Source organism: Alosa alosa, chromosome 24 (genome assembly GCF_017589495.1).
Source record: "Alosa alosa isolate M-15738 ecotype Scorff River chromosome 24, AALO_Geno_1.1, whole genome shotgun sequence".
Lineage (NCBI taxonomy): Eukaryota > Metazoa > Chordata > Actinopteri > Clupeiformes > Clupeidae > Alosa > Alosa alosa.
The window spans coordinates 14,236,070-14,253,683 of record NC_063212.1 but is presented as its reverse complement, the minus strand read 5'-3'; the positions used below and the strand labels follow the sequence as shown (position 1 = coordinate 14,253,683).

General features: G+C 44.8%; 2 protein-coding genes across 2 annotated transcripts in view; one reads left to right on the top strand and one right to left on the bottom strand.

The window, feature by feature from the left end:
- The first annotated feature begins 84 nt into the window (after positions 1–84).
- zgc:101810 (uncharacterized protein LOC493612 homolog) lies at positions 85–7,099 on the top strand. The gene is made up of 9 exons (XM_048236115.1): positions 85–353; positions 1,504–1,614; positions 2,447–2,605; positions 2,964–3,093; positions 3,636–3,772; positions 4,225–4,374; positions 5,570–5,715; positions 6,232–6,364; positions 6,726–7,099. Exons 1-9 carry the CDS (start codon positions 306–308, stop codon positions 6,894–6,896), a joined length of 1,185 nt encoding a protein of 394 aa, XP_048092072.1. The 5' UTR covers positions 85–305; the 3' UTR covers positions 6,897–7,099.
- Positions 7,100–8,693: 1,594 nt separating this feature from the next.
- The window catches only part of rin1b (Ras and Rab interactor 1b), a 26,558-nt gene continuing 17,637 nt past the window's right edge, over positions 8,694–17,614 (bottom strand). The window contains 9 exon segments of the mRNA XM_048235751.1: positions 8,694–10,800; positions 11,175–11,341; positions 11,444–11,575; positions 11,985–12,165; positions 12,167–12,234; positions 12,278–12,325; positions 15,246–15,825; positions 16,148–16,264; positions 16,297–16,547. Of these exon segments, the coding sequence (XP_048091708.1) occupies positions 10,471–10,800; positions 11,175–11,341; positions 11,444–11,575; positions 11,985–12,165; positions 12,167–12,234; positions 12,278–12,325; positions 15,246–15,825; positions 16,148–16,264; positions 16,297–16,547 (1,874 nt within the window). The 3' untranslated portion in view covers positions 8,694–10,470.

The following is a 17,614-nucleotide window of genomic DNA, read 5'->3' as shown; positions in this document are numbered from 1 at the left end:
ACCGAGTAGACAGGAAACCTAGACTGTGAGCTGCAAAGTTTAAAGAGAGTAACCTAGTTCCGCACAAAATGCAGTTCCGCCCACCTTCGCGCACACCGGTAGTGTGAGGTGCATCTGGCCGGGGTCTGGATACTTCTGCATACAATCAAACATTCTTGCATGCACTCAAAATATCATTTGGTGTTGGTTTCGGCAGTGTCCACTGCGTCTGTGGGTCGTGGGAGAGAGCTTTGTTCTGAGCGGCATTATCGTGAAATTGTTCGTCTTACCTGAGTCTTGGTCAGGCCAGGCTAAGTGCGGTTGAGATGGACAGCGAAGGGAGGAAAGTGGTCGTTTGCGACAATGGGACCGGGGTAAGTTTGAACCGCTTCTCATCCAGATATAAACATGAAGCGTATTGAAATATACATTTTCCCACGTTCTGTTATTTGAATATCGACCCAAACGCATAACATTTGAGTGAGTGAAATCAGATCACATGTCTGTGTTTTTCTGAAAGAAGGTTCCTCGAATGAACACTCTGTGCATTGTTTATTTACAAAAACAAAAAAACTATGGAAAAAGTCAGCAGAGCTAATGCGTTTTTTACTATCTTAAATCACATTTGTCTAAGTGAACGAGTGAATTTTCCACAGGGCGTGTGCCATTGCGCGCATCTGTCTGGACTTGTTTTAGCCTACAATGCCGATTATGACATTCTCTCTCATACGTTCATCCTTAAAAGGCACTGCTCATACAGGGCAAAATATTGGCTAACAGGAAGAGGTAGGCTTCTAATGTGAAACCAACCACTGAAGAAGAAAAAAAGCGTATAGTCTGCTGTCCGTATAGTAACTCTAAGCTCAGTTTGACAGCAGTACCTGCTTTTGCCCAATACTGTGTTTTGACATGGAATGTGGTGAACGCCCCCGGGCTATGGAATGTGCTGTAGGTGCATGGGCATGTCAGAACAGCTTTTTTCTAAAAAGAAATAATCCTTTCCTTCATTGAGTCATTCTTAGCACAACAGTGACCGTTTCTACCTTCATCTGCATCCACTACTAGTGTGTGTAAACCTGGTTCTTGCATGAGGTTGTGCAGCATCACACCTAATGCCAAGTTGCAAAATAATTTGTCCCAAGGAATTGTTGATACCAGACATATGATGCCAGTAGGCTTATTAACCTCATTGCAAAAATTCAAATGAGGTAAATGCGTCTCACTGGCACAGAGATATGTAATAATTGAAACTGACGCCATTAATTGCACTTTGCTTTCTGATATACAGTGGTGTGCAATAACAACTGAATCCAGCTGTGTAAAGTGGTGAAACTGATTTGCAATTCACTTCCTTTGCCATGACTGAGATGCAGTGATTCATCCAGTGTGGTGGATGTATGACGAGGCCCAAGCAGTCGCAGACCCAGGAGCAGATCCAATCTGGACCATGCCAGATTAAAGCTACAGTAATCTAAAGGGTCATCTCATCAGCTCACCTTCTGTCTTCTCCTGTCTCGTCCACAGTTTGTCAAATGTGGCTTTGCAGGTTCCAACTTTCCTGAGCACATCTTCCCCGCCATGGTCGGGCGGCCCACCATTCGGTCCTCCACCAAAGTGGGCAACATCGAGATCAAGGTGAGCACACGGTAAACCCCGACAGACAACTCTGACCAGTCACTGGTTTCAGACCAACTGTTTCAGCCCCTCTTTTATCCTTACACTTGCACAATAAGCCTGACGTCAGTTAGACATCAATCACTGTAGTTCTGCATGCATAGTAGGCTACAGGTCCCACCGCGAGGCTATGGTCAAGTATATAGGGAGGCAAATATTGATCACACATGTCTATCCTGAGCTGTGTGCTCTCCTATTTTCTTGTCTGATATAAATGGATAGTCCATGTTTGATTGTAGTTGCTTTTGAATGTTTGTAGTACAGTCACTACAGTTGACTTTAAAGTACTACTGCTTGTTTATAAATCAGTAAATGGAGCAGGACCTAAATACCTATCAGACATGCTTCAGCAGTACACACCTTCTCGACTTCTCAGGTCTCAGTAGAAAAGCCTGTTAATAAAACCTGCTGTTAGAACTAAACATGGTGAAGCAGCTTTTAGCTGCTATGCGGTTCAGCTCTGGAACCAACTTTCAGATGACATCAAAAAGGCCCCAACCGTAGCCAGTTTTACATCTAGACTTAAGACCAAACTGTTCTCAGATGCCTTCTGCTATAACTGCGCTTACAAAGTTACAAACTCTGAATCTGCCTTTAAATTATTCTACCTTGTGTCTTGTTGATTGTCGACACATCCTTTCACAGTTAGTACACAAATGACAGAATAACACAGAATGCATATATAATTTATCATTATGTCATTATACTGTAATGTGTATTGTAATTTTGACTACTGGAAGCCATAATGGCACCGTGGGACAGTAAAGCCTATCCTGTCCATTCCACTCTGCAGGACCTGATGGTGGGGGAGGAGGCCAGTGAGCTGCGGCAGCTGCTGGAGGTGTCCTACCCCATGGAGAACGGCATGGTGCGCTGCTGGGAAGATATGCTCCACCTGTGGGACCACACCTTTGGCCCTGACCGCCTCAACATCAGCCCGCCTGACTGCAAGGTGCACGTCCTAGATAGATAGATCCTTTATTGATCCCCAAGGGGAAATTCAAGTCCTTACAGTGTCCGTCTGTTTACATGTCTGTTTCTCCATCACTGTCTATCGCTCTGTACCACAAAGAGTACAGTACAGTAGAGTACAGAGTACAGTATCCTGTAAGTAGCCTATTCATGGTCGTCTGTTGCAGTGAGAGAACACCGGAATTCTGCAGGACTCTGGCATACCAAACACATTCTCACAATAACAGATTAATGCTATTTCATTTACCACTATTTTTGCTACTACTTTTCTCATATCAGCAATCAGACTGATTCATCTTAAACATGTCGCGTGTTGGTTCTTGTGTTTTTCTCTTTAGATTCTGCTGACGGAGCCTCCCATGAACCCCCTGAAGAACAGGCAGAAGATCACGGAGGTCATGTTCGAGACGTACCAGTTTCACGGCATCTACGTCGCCATCCAGGCCGTGCTCACTCTCTACGCACAAGGTGAGATGCGAGCAACACCCCTCCTTACTGGATGTGCTGTGAAAATAAATCAATAACCAGGGTCTCATCAGGGATTTACACGACTTCAAATTATGAACAAACAGGCAAACCTGAACTTTAAATGAGACTAAAACCTGTCTAAAAGAAGAGGAAATGGTGTACAAAAAGTAGTTGTGATGACCTCCCCTTGGCGGTAGACACACACACACACACACACACACACACACACACACACACACACACCACACCTCAAACACACACACACACACACACACACACACACAAACACACAAACACACCACCTGTAGTTTCAGTTTCCATCTGCACAATGTGAGAAATGATGCTGTAACAAAACGTTTTATAGAAGAGGAAGCGGTAACATAAAGCAGTAGTTGCTCCTCTTGTGTTCAGGTGGGTCTGTAAAGCAGTAGTTGTGATTCCCTCCTCTTGTGGTCAGGTGGGTCTGTAAAGCAGTAGTTGCTCCTCTTGTGTTCAGGTGGGTCTGTAAAGCAGTAGTTGTGATTCCCTCCTCTTGTGGTCAGGGCTGTTGACGGGAGTGGTGGTGGACTCTGGAGATGGAGTCACACATATCTGTCCCGTGTACGAGGGCTTCTCACTGCCCCACCTCACACGCAGACTGGACATTGCCGGACGGGACATCACACGCTATCTCATTAAGGTACAGACACACACAGACACAGACACACACACACACACACACACACAAACACATACACTGAACACACTCACACAACACACACGTAACACACATCTTAAACACACAAACGCACTATGCACACACACTGAAAACACTGAACTCATTCACACAACACACAGCTACATACACTACCTCATCAAGGTTTAGATACACACAGACAGACACACAAACTGAACACACTCACACAGCACACACCGAACATACATCTTATACACACAAACACACATCACACATACACACACACCTCATACTTACGGTGTATACAGGTACACACATGCATATCTATCCTCTTGACTACATCATACTATATCATACATTCATGGGAAGTTCACTACTTGATCTGAGCATATACAGTATGTCTTCTGTGTATGTGTGTGTGTGTGTGTGTGTGTGTGTGTGTGTGTGTTGATTAGCTGTTGCTGCTGAGGGGCTATGCCTTTAACCACTCTGCGGACTTCGAGACGGTGCGCATGCTAAAGGAGAAGCTGTGCTTTGTGGGCTACAACATCGAGCAGGAGCAGCGGCTCGCCAACGAGACCACCATCCTGGTGGAGTCTTACACGGTACGCACACACACACACACACATACACACAGACAGGGTGCAATTTACCCCCCCCCCCCCCTCTCTGGTCTTGAAATCCTCCCTCTGCTGGCTAATCCTGGTTTTTCATCATCAGGGTGACCCCCTGGTCTTGAAATCATCATCATATCCCCCTCTGCCCCTCATATTGATTAATGCTACCTCATGTAAGTAAAGCGCTGCAATGTGAGAACAGTCCAGCACATAATCATCTGACATCAGAAACGCACTGTCACTGTCAGCGCTTGTGCTGCTGACACAGTGGCTGCGTGATGACTGGTTAATTTGGCCTTGATCATGCAGCACATTTTAGAATGCCGACTGTGTAACCAATCATAAATGGCTATTTTCAATGGCTATAATTTCAATTCCCCCCCCCTCTGTTTTTTTTCCCACAAATCGCACCCTGCACACACTCACATACACACACACACACATACACGCTGACACATGCTCATATTGAAACATTCATGACTGAAAAATGAGATGGATGTAATACTTTTACTAGTTCACTTTACTTGCTCTTATTATTTTGAACGGAAAACTATATTGCTTGTTTCCAGAGTACACCCACAGGCCTGTATATTTGTCTTGCCTGTCTACTAATCTGCTTACTGTTTCTGACCTTCTTTATGTGTGTGTTTGTGTGTGTAAATGTGTGTGTGTGTATGTGTGTGTGTGTGTGTGTGTGTGTGTGTGTGTGTGTGTGTGTGTGTTTGTGTTTGTGTTTGTGTGTGTGTAAATGTGTGTGTGTGTGTGTGTGTTTGTGTGTATGCATATGCATATGTGTGGGTGTATGTGTGTGCATTTGTGGGTGTGTTTATGTGTATGTGTGCATATATGCATATGTGTGTGTGCGTCTCTCTCTCTCTCGCTCTGTATCTAAATTTGTGTGTGTGTGTGTGTGTGTGTGTGTGTATGTGTGTGCATATATGTATATGTGTGTGTCTCTGTCTCTGTCTCTGTCTCTGTCTCTCTCTCTCTCTCTCTCTCTCTCTCTTGTCTAAATGTGTGTGTGTGTGTGTGTGTGTGTGTGTGTGTGTGTGTGTGTGTGTGTGTGTGTGTGTATCTAAATGTGTGTGTGTGTGTGTGTGTCTAAATGTGTGTGTGTGTGTGTGTGTGTGTGTGTGTGTGTGTGTGTGTGTGTGTGTGTGTGTATAAAAATGTGTGTGTGTAGCTCCCTGACGGCCGTGCGGTGAAGGTGGGCGGTGAGCGTTTCGGGGCTCCTGAGGCTCTCTTCCAACCGCACCTCATCAACGTGGAGGGAGTGGGCGTGGCAGAGCTGCTCTTCAACACCATCCAGGCTGCCGACATCGACATCAGGTCACATACACTTACATCTCTCACTGGCTCTCTCCCTCCCACACACACACACACACACACACACACACACACACACACACACACACACACACACACACACTCTATCACACACACAATCTATCTATTTCACACACATAACAGAGAAGATGCACACACTTACAGTCACATGCATACACAAACTCACACCAACATTCATTTTGTTAATCTAGTTAAATAAGAGTGGCATCATATTTTGATATCAGAGCATTTTTGTCTTGAACTGTAGGGAGACCGCAGACTACATTTAGATTCGCAGAAAAGAACAGTGTGGGACATTGTTTTTTTTTTCTTTTCCTGGACCGCGTTGCGGGCCACATGACAGCAGCATGTGGGCCGGGACTGGCCCGCGGGCCGTAGGTTGCCCAGGTCTGGCACAATTTCTGTAGAATGTGTTTGTCTTACCTTGTCAGATAGCCTTGTCTCTTACTCTGTAGTTTGATGCTTTATGTGTGTGTGTGTGTGTGGCGCCCCCTGCAGGTCAGACCTCTACAAGCACATTGTGCTGTCGGGAGGCAGCACCATGTATCCCGGCCTGCCCTCCCGTCTGGAGCGGGAGATTAAACAGCTGTATCTGGAGAGATGCCTCAAGGGAGACACCGAGGCCTTATCTGTACGTTAACACACATGCCTGCTTGACATCAGACACGCTTACAGTTCTTATCCCTAAGCTTTATCATTGCACTATGTATTTATGCAAACACACACATACTCTCTCTCACACACACATTCTCTCTCTCTCTCTGTCTCTTTCTCTCTCACACACATGTAAAGTAAGAGATTTAATTGGTACCCATGAAGGAAATGTGATTGTGAAATACAAATTTGGCATTTACTCATATGTAAACACACATGCGCGCACACAGACACACACACAGCACGTCCCTTTCTTACATACTCTTCCCACTTCATCTTTCTCTCCCTTCTCTCTCCTCTCTTCTCTCTTCTCTCTTCTCTCTTCTCTTCTCGTGTAGAAGTTCAAGATCCGCATTGAGGACCCTCCAAGTCGCAAGCACATGGTGTTCATGGGTGGGGCAGTGTTGGCCAACATCATGAAGGACAAGGAGTCCTTCTGGCTCAGCCGTGCCGACTACCTGGAGAAGGGCATCAACGTGCTGGAGAAGCTGGGGGGCAAAACTAACTAGAGGCAGAAGGAGGGATAGAAGGAGGGGCAGAAGGAGGGATAGAAGGAGGGATGGATGGGCGGATACAGATGATTCTGTCTTTTAGTTGGATGTGCTATGGTGTAGATAGACAGATAGATGCTAAGGTGTAGATAGATAGATAGATAGATGCTAGGATGTAGATAGATAGATAGATAGATAGATAGATAGATAGATAGATAGATGCTAGATATATAGATAGATAGATAGATAGATAGATAGATAGATAGATAGATAGATAGATGCTAGGATGTAGATTGATAGATAGATAGATAGATAGATAGATAGATAGATAGATAGATAGATAGATAGATAGATAGATGCTAGGATGTAGATAGATAGATAGATAGATAGATAGATAGATAGATAGATAGACACAAAGTAGATTTGTGTAATTTGTGATGAGTGATGTGACCTTACAGTGCAGAATAGTTGAGAACCAAAACTGTGCTGGGCCTTTCTATTTTCTTTTGTAACTTTCTCAGGTGCCTCTTTTACTGCTCGGTCATGTTGACCCTCCAGGAGTTCAAAGATATGAAATGTCTCATATTCTCCGATGCTGAGCACAATCTTTTATCACTACATGAAATGCTTAAAGGCACAGTCAGGGAATTCGCAGGAAGTAGCGTATGTTTGTGTTTATGTTTACATTCATTAGCAGACGCTTTTGTGCAAAAAAACATACATTATATTTTAACCAATGACCAAACGAAACACACTAGAGAGGTAACTCACCCATACCTTCAGTATACCTTCAGAGAAATTCCACGCAGGGTTTTGTTTTTGTTTGGGAGCAGGCTGCCCCCACTTTGTTTCCAGTTTTCGGAGCCTGGGCTGCCTACAGCGACCGGGTTTTTGTGCAGTATAATCACGGAATGGGCAGCTAGTGGTTATGAGGAGATGATTGCTGAATGTGGCAAAAAATGTTATGGGCTAAAAATTGTGTAAAATCCCTGACTTCGTCTTTAATATAAAACACAATGGTGATTGATATAAAAATATTTGTGTTTTTGAATGATATAATGGTCTCAAAATAATAAAGATTCATATTCAGCTCCATTACATCAAATTCTTCCTTTTCAAAATCATACTGTATTATTAAAAAATCTGGATGAATCATCTTGATGCATCAGAAGAGTTGGTTCGATTTATTAGACTCTAGATGAATAAAAAAAGGTGTAAGACTTATCAGAAAGTATACAGGCACACTGCTTTGTATGGACCCTTTCAAGAGAGTTCCATTATCAGCATCATAGTTGGCCCCACAAGACTTCCGTTTTAACATTCCATATGTTATCTTAATGCAGAGGAAGTAGATTGGGGCCCAAATAGAATGTTCAAGCATTGTTTTTGTTTTTATTGTTGAAAGGGTCTATTGAACGAACTTTTCTGATGCTTTGGATTTGCTCTTGAACTCAAAGAGCACCTAAAGCTTGATACATATATTAGTGAAGTGGCACTCCTGTAAACCAAAGTATTGGCACTTGGACCTAAATCTCATTTGCATACTGACATGAATAAGAAAAAAATAAAGGGATCAGCATTGGTCATGAGCAGACAAGCTTTAGTTCATGGATCAGTGAATTAACCACTGATTCGAGTTCAGTGTACTTTTTGACGCAAAGCCAGTGTTGAATAGATATTGTCTTTTGTGCTTTCTGCACAAAATACAAACAATACAAACAATTCTTCCAAAACATTTTGTGGAAAAAATGTTTCAGCTTATAAAACCTTATTACAAGGAACCATCAGGAACATAGGAACTCTGTGAAGGCATTTATCATTTGTTTTAATGATGTTTGATACTGAACAATACTACTGAGATACTACTAGGATACAACGTTTAGAAGAAATCAATACCAACAGTAACAAAAAAAAACAAAAAAACAACTTGTGTGGATTACGTCACCACATTCAGCAGAAAATAAACCAATATTCATAACACACATACAATACATACTGCATAGACATACACATATACACAAACACATGCACAACACACATTCTCATATTATTACTGCACAGCATGCAGAAAGTTTACATGTCAAAATTCAACAGCCACAGAGATATCTGTCATCCAAAGAAAATATCTTGAAGCCCCCCTTCCCCACATTCAACTGGTCATCATAATAATGAATACAATTCATACTTCAATAATTGTCAGTAATTATATTAAAATTGAAAGATATATTGAAATAAATTAATATACACTCACAACCCAACCTTCCCAACACACACATACACACAGTCAAACAGTCAGTTGGCCCTGTAGACCCAGAACAGGCAGCAAAGCAGGCAGTCACCCTGACTGAGAGCTGTGCATTCATTGGACCACCGTAAGGTGTTACTTTCACATTCAGCGAATGAAGCGAAGCCTCGCATGAGCTGGACTCACTGAAACCATCCAATCAGATTGTCTGTTACAAAGAAAACAACATTTTTTTACATGGAATGTTATTTTTGTATTTGTATAGATCGAAAGGAAACTTCAAGAGAATATAAGACAGAAGGAAGAGAAAGATATCGGTAGAGTGAGGCACAAAGAGAAAGGGGAAAAAATAATTTAGATGTGATTTGTACACTTTCCTTTTGTTATATAAATGCTTATGTGTTTTTATTGTTTGCAGAAGGAAACACCAGACCAATGAATGGGTCTGAAAAAAAGCAACAGGCTTTTTCAAAACACTGAATTTTGCGCTGTTATATTTGTACAGTAAATGTGTTCTGTTTGTCTGCTATTATTGTGTAAATAGATCTGTCTTCATACACCCACAAGCTGCTATTTCCCAGCTCCTGATGTTTCAGATTGCTTTGAAAAACATTCTTTCCTTCCATCAATAGAAATCAAACCATTCATCTTAAAATAGCTTCTCGTATGTGCCTCTTACTGTAAGCCTAAAGTGGAGACTCCATAAGAGAGAGAAAATAACACAAACAAGAAACTAAACACTTTGGTAGTTGATATTTAGCCCCAACAATCTAAACAGCAAAAACAGGGCCAGTTAGAGATTAGCGATGTCTCTGTGTTTTCTATCTATCTATAGCAGGGTTGTCATTGTTCAGCACCGTCTTGGCATGAAGAATCACAGATCTTTCAGGGCCTTCAATTATAAAATAGTCATGGTGCACCAAAAGACTGAGAGTTGGCGCCCACAAACCTGGAAAACTATATTGCTCTGTCTATTGCCAGGTGAATTGCTTGAACTTCTGGAAACTAATCCCTTAAAACAAGATCCTTGCACTCAATAATCTTCGGAGGCGTCCTCAGGAACATCAAAGAAACACCAGGTCCCGTCACAGTCCAAGGGGGTCCAAGTGTATGGAGGTGGCCATGCTAATAATGATCCCCTCTGCAATCTCGGTCATTAGAGTAGTCATTTCAAGTCTCCAACTTTAAGTTCATATACTGATGCCACGAGAAGGAGAAACACTTAGCATCCAACAGGAGTGAGTCCAGAGAGGGACTTTTAAGCTGACAGGAAAATAAAATGGTTGCCGAGGACATTTCCTTTAGTTTTTACTCCCCACTTCCTGGTTGGTGTTATTCTGCTCCATCTTACTCCTCGCACACCGAGCCTCCCAAATCCACAGCGCCCCCTCTGGTAAGCCGGCGAACCTTGCCGGTGTCATGATCCACGCGCAGGTACGACAGCGAGGGCAGAGACCCGATGGAGTGGGCGTGCGCCTCGTGGATCAGTGCGTGTGGTGGGAGGGGCTTCATCTCGCCACCGGCGGCCCGGCAGAAGAGGCCGTAGCAGTGCGGCTGGCCGACGGCGAAGGCCGTGGCGCAGCTGAGGGCCAGTGAGGAGGCGGGCTCGCCGTCCACCCACTGCAGGGTGCGCACCACGCTCTGGCCTCCCTCCTGGTAGAGCACGCGGACAAGCCTCTGGAGACACACACACACACACACACACACACACACACACACACACACACACACACACACACACACACACACACACAGAACAGAAGTGTGCATGAACTTTACGCAAACACATGCACAACGTGCAAATTCTCTGGTACTACGTAATACTATGTTTATTTTTCATAATGTGTATGAATATCTGGGTCTGTTCGAAACAGGAAAAACACACACAGGATACACACTGTGTGTGTACCTGGTTCTGGTTTGATGGGGCATGTGTGTGTGTGTGTGTGTGTGTGTGTGTGTGTGTGTACCTGGTTCTGGTTTGATGGGGCATGTGTGTGTGTGTGTGTGTGTGTGTGTGTGTGTGTGTGTGTGTGTGTGTGTGTGTGTACCTGGTTCTGGTTTGATGGGGCATGTGTGATATTCTCCTGTCCACGCCGCCGGCTCCACTCCCTCAGCTTCTCCTGGGCCTCACTGGTCATCCCGCCTGTGGGCGGAGCTTGTGGGCGGCTTTGAATCAGGCATAGGCTGGCGTAGGCACTCGTCAAGTAATATCCACCTATAAAAGCAGAGATGGGAGGGGATTTTAAAGGAATCTACTTACTACAGGTGAACATAAGAGGTTGTGCTTACTATTATAAAAACAGTATAGCATTCTCACCCTCTCCAGTCAACCATGATGGCTCTAGCAGTTCCATCATATACTGCACTTCCAGCAGCAACAGAGGCATATTGCAGCATACCAGGACATATGCCAGAGCAGGCAGGAAGTGCTCTGATGTCACTTCCTGTTCTATGAATCATGACATAAAAGTAGATATTAGACATGTAGATGAGCTATTATGCTAAATGCTATGCTATATAGGTTCTAAAGTGATGAGAAAAAAGGGGTAAAAATGGATGTGAGACTGAAAATAGAGTTGGTTTGGATGTAAGTGTCAGTGCCACATTTTTATATTATCATCATTATATCATATATCATAAATATCATGTATGTTAAACTGCTGTGTGGAACATGAAATCAAATTACTCCTTGGGATGTATACGAAAGAAACCGGATAATGTACAGCTAGTCTATCATCATTACATCAGACAAAACTAATATAATCACACAATGTTACATTATTGTAATACCTCCTTTTTGTTGTTATATGATAACCAGCTAGCTGTGTGTCATTCCTCACGTATCGCACGGTTCTCACCTGGCTGTGTGTCCAGACTCTGGTACACCCTCTTGCACACCTGGAGCAGCAGGAGCACCTTGTCGATGGGCGAGTGCGTCCGGGCCATGAGCGTCAGCTTCCTCCGAGCCCGCGATATGCCACTGGCGTCCAGGAGCCCCATGCCCTCTGCCAGGCCTGCCCAGTGAGCTGCCAGCAGGCACCTTCTGGCAGGCCTGCATGCCCTCGGGGCCAATGTGAAGCCCGAACATGGCCTTCTCCAGCGCCAGGTCTGTGGATGTGCCTGCAGGGCTCTCTCTAGCACCACCACCCACTCTCTCTCTTCAGTACACAGCCGAACATGGCCTTCTCCAGAGCCAGGTCTGTGGATGTGGGAACACAACAGAGAGGAGTGGGGGGAGTGCCTCTAAAAAATAAAATACAGGCACACACACACACACACTCTCAGTGGGCAGAGAGAGGAGTGGGAGGAGTGCCTCTTAAAAAAGTCTTGTCACATATGAATGTTTTACTAAACCCTGACCACTAACCTATCCCACGCCACGAGTCGATGGAATTGGTTCCTAGGTTGGAAATCTTGGCTGTCTGACTCCGTCATTGATGCCAATAGAATGAACTTTCTTGACATTCTGATAGTTATAGAAATCAACAGCATTAAGCTGGGAGCTTTTTTTCTGGTGTGAGAGTTATTTTTCTATCTGTTTTATCTTGATGCTGTCATTGAAACGCTATAGTTCTGAGGCAGAAAGAATCAGCCATTGCTTGATCGTTCATTTAAACAAGGTTTCAGCCAAATGCTAAACATCTGGGGGACTTTGAAAAACAAATGGATCTGCCTGCCATGGGTCATAGACTGGGTTTAAACACACAGATATTCCAACATTCATTTTGAAGCTCCCAGCACACAAATTGAAGATTGGTTTCAGGTAATATTTGGTTTATTGCACTTAGTATGTTTATAACATATTCTAAAAACATCCTCCCTTTACGACCACAACCCATATTTGTGGACCTCATGTTCTCACTGACATGTACAGTAGACGTGTGAGTCGGTCACACACATATGGGCACAAGCATGGATCTTTGGATCATTCTCCATTCACACACACATGCAGGCAGATGAATGGTAACACACAGAAGTGCATTAGTGGGTCCCACATGTTGACTTACTCAAGCACACACACATTTGGTTAGGTGCTCAAACACTCACACACATAAGCTGCACACCAAACGCAAATGTTTCAATATGCATTACATGTACGGTATGGCTAAGAATGGATGGCCACCCACACATATATTGCTCTTTTCACCTGCTCCACACACACACAAACACATGCACACACACACGCGCACACACCCCACACACCCCACACGCACACACACACACAAACACACACACATACACACACACATACACACACACACACATACATACACGCGCACACACACACACACAAACACACACACACCCCACACACACACAACTGTTTCTCAAAGAGGAGGATAGGCGGTCGAGAAACAGAGCAAATTATATATTATCTGACACACGTCAGAATATTATGTAATCAGATTCAATGTCTTAAGTGGTTTCCCACAAGCCGAGCACACATACAGACACACACACACACACACACACAAATACAGACACACACACACACACACATAGGAGCAGCAGCACAGGCCGCTGGGAGATTGTGCAGTGGGGAGAGAAGCGTGGGACTGTGGCTTCTCTTCAGATGAATAATCAGATAGAAAATCAGAGACCAGGCAGTACATGCAATTGCCTCCATCAACGCCACACACACACATACAGTCATATACACACATGCGCACACACACACACACACACACACACACACACACACACACACACACACACACACACACACACACACACACACATTATGTTCTGGAAAATTCTGCATATCGCTAACAAATACAGTCTTCCTAGTCTGTCGACAAATAACACACACACACACACACACACACACACACATACTATACACACACACACACACACACATGTACAGTCCCACACATCCCAGCAGAAAATCCATTTGGTTGGCAGCTTCAAGCTGCGTGTGTGTGAGGCTCTCACTGCTAGGAGGTTTCAGCTGAAGAGTTTGCTCACCAGGGCAACACACTGGCACATTACTGCACCTCATCAGTACTGAGTATTGATGCGCAAATTCCATGTTACACCTCTACAGATGGGGTGGCACTGTCGCCCAGTTTACGTGGGCTTTTCCCACGTCACTCACTTCAACCATTTCACGTCAACCACTTCATATTCTCAAATGCCATGAGGAGGAATAAGCTGTGATGTTCTGGTGAGTTGAAATAGCAACAGACTCAATCCCACAAAATCTGGTAGGAGGGCGTGTGCATTGCATATACATCTTAGATATATAGTCACAATAACACATTTCAAAAGATTATGAATTCAAATACTGTACATATTAAGAGAGTCAACAGAACAAGTCTTTTTAGGATGCAATCTGTCATGCATACAAAATGTCAGCATTCATGCAGACAAAAACACTGAACACTAATTGCTGACGTAGAACATCAAGCACCCCACTAACTACCTCTCTAGCTCTCAATTCCCACGTTTTCTTCTCCCCTGTAAGATTTGTCGACAGACTAGGAAGACTGTATTTGTTACATGCAAACTTTCCAGAACATAATGGAATACAGCATCACCTATATAACTGAGCAGGTTGCTCTTCATGGCCTCTACCCCACATTCACCACACACAGACTACTACCTATCCCCATGACGAGCATGAGAACCTCACTATGGGCCTGTTAGTGCGTTATTGGTTATTATCTGTAGCCACTTGTATTTAGAACTAACCAATTGTGATCAGATCACCCAAACTGCATTTTAAAAACAAATGAAAACATTCACTCATTATGTGCTTGAGCATGAGAGCCTAATACACTACAGTGGATCCATCTACATTCCGTGGATTGCTTGTCCCTTCGGCAATAAGGCTTTTAAATGAAAGAGTGTGTGTGTGTGTGTGTGTGTGTGTGTGTGTGTGTGTGTGTGTGTGTGTGTGTGTGTGTGTGGGGGTTGGGGGGTTGTATATTTGTGTATGTATCTATCAATATGTTTTAATGTGTGTGTCTCTGCACCTTGACGACCTGAATTTCCCTCTTTGGGATAATAAAGTTGACTCAGACTTTGACTTTTTCCATCTGACTCTGTTTCATTCTCTCCCGTTCTCTCTTCTTTCCTCTCCTCTCTCCTCCCCTCCTCCCCTCCAGCTCCATTACCTTTCTCATTCTCCGGCACCAGCGTCTCGATGGGGGGCTCCAGCTCGCCTGAGCCCAGCAGGAAGCCCTTGGCCTGGGTGAGGAACTTCCGCAGTCCCTGGAGCACCTCCGAGGCGGCATCCCTGCCACCACCACTGCTCTCTGTCGCCCCCTGCAGGGCGTTGAGCTCCTGGCGCTTGGTGCACAGGAAGTCCTGCACGAGGGCGCCGAAGGCCGAGCGCGGGTCCCGCGACAGCTGCAGGATCAGCCGCGCCACGCGGCGCTCCGGCGCAAACAGACACACGAACGCCGCGCTCATGCGCTTCAGCGATGGCCGCTGGGAGTGCGACGAGGTCGAGGACGCCGAAGAGGTTGAGGACGCCGGGACACGGCCAGGGCGACCACCGCCGCCGCCGAGCCCTGCCCACTCTCCTTCGTCATCGTCATCTTCCTCCAGGCTGCTGAAGGAGCTGCTGCTGTCCAGAGCAGACAGCGAGGGTGCCCGGGTGGTCTCCAGCGAGAGGCAGGCCTCCTCCACAGTGCAGGACTGCGGCTCCGGCTCCTGACACTGCTCCCCACTCACACTGCTGCTGTTTGTGTCCTACACATCACACATCAGAAGCTCAGTGCGTTGGGAAATGACATGAAATGTGCTATATAAATAAACTTGACTTGACTTGACCTAAAATAGCAAAATGTGGAAATCCTCAAAGGACCCGTGTTTGCTTTTGTATGTGAGTGTGAAGAATTCACTGTTACTTATTATCTGTGTACATGTGTTTGGTCACATCAGATGAACATGTGTAGTATGAGTTAATATATACGTAGTAGTATATAGTGTATATTGTATATATACACACAATTTATGTGTGTGTGTGTGTGTGTGTATTTGTGTGTGTGTGTCTGTTGGTGAAGACCCTCACCTGTGATGCATGCTGGGCCATGAACTCATCCTCCTCCTCTGATGTCGGCGACAGCGCAGGGCTCCTCTTCAGCATCCCCGCGGCCGGCCCGCCCCTCCTATACAGCGTGTGATTGGTCTGCTGATCCCGCACACCACCCCCACCCCCGCCGCCCCCTCACCGCCTCCTCCTGACTCCGCCCCTGAAGAGAGGCTGAGCGAAGTCTCCGTGGAGACGCGCACGCGCAGGCTGCGACGGAAGCGGTGGCGCTTGCTGGAGGCGGCGCGTTCCTCAACGGGCTCGGGCGGCTGCAGGAAGAGGGGGTTGATGAAGCAGGGCGTCGGCCGATAGGGGGTCCCATCCGACGGGGGGCCGTTAAGAGGGGCGGAGGTGGAGGCAGTGTGCTGGGAGCTCCAGAACTCTACAGGGCAGAAAATGAGAACTTTTACAATTTGTTTTTATAGGAGAACTTGAGAACTATTTTACAGGAGAACAACTTTACAGAACTTTTTGTCTTTCAGTCAGAGATTAGGGCCTGCACTATGCCTAAAACACGCGTGAATAGTCTGTCTCCTAAACATTCCTCACCCATTATCCAGACATGCATGAAAACATTTGAAAACAAAACTCACATCCATAGGTTATTTTGAGAATGATGACTTTCTCTTCAGCATTGTCCTAACCGTTAAAATGAGGCAGATATGACAAGGCATTGCAACAATGTTTACAGAGATATACTGTACACTGTATACTGTACGCGCACACTCACACATCATCAAAATCATACTCCGGACGCTTTAGGCAATAGTCTTTCTACATGGGTTTAGTTAATGATCGGGCTATAATAAGACCACACTTTAATAGTGGTTGGTGTAAACCAAGACATTTTAGTGTCCCATTTTAGTATCCTGGTTAAACCGGGACGTCTGGTCACCCTATTCTGTGTGCTAGTTGAATAACTTGCCTTAAGATTAAATGTCCATACTGGTTAAGAGAGGCATGTAAACAGTCTCTAAAATAAAGGTAGCTTCCCTAGTATAGCGTCATTGAAAGTTTGCACGTTCTTTTAAAACAGGCATCTTTTTTTCTCTCTCACTCTCTCGGAGGTAGCCTCCCGAGTAATGCTGCCTAAAATGCTGCATTGCATTCTCCACATTTTTAGCTACATTTTTAATGTACCACATCAGCATTTTAGTTCAGTGAATCTTTTGTTAATTGCTTTACAATTACCGTCGGGCCCTCCTCGTTGGCCGCCTTTGTTATCGCCCGGCTCGGCCTCAGTTTGCCGGCATTCACTCATTTGTCTTCATTAACATTCCTCGTAGAATATTCTCAATCTTTTTGGGCTCTATGTGTCCAGTGACATAGTCTCTGTCTGTTCTTGGTCTTGGATTTTCAGAAATAATAAGATAATCAGAGATAATCAGAAATGCGACTTATACTGTAGTCCGAGACTTATAGACCTATATATGTTTTTTTCCTCTTCAT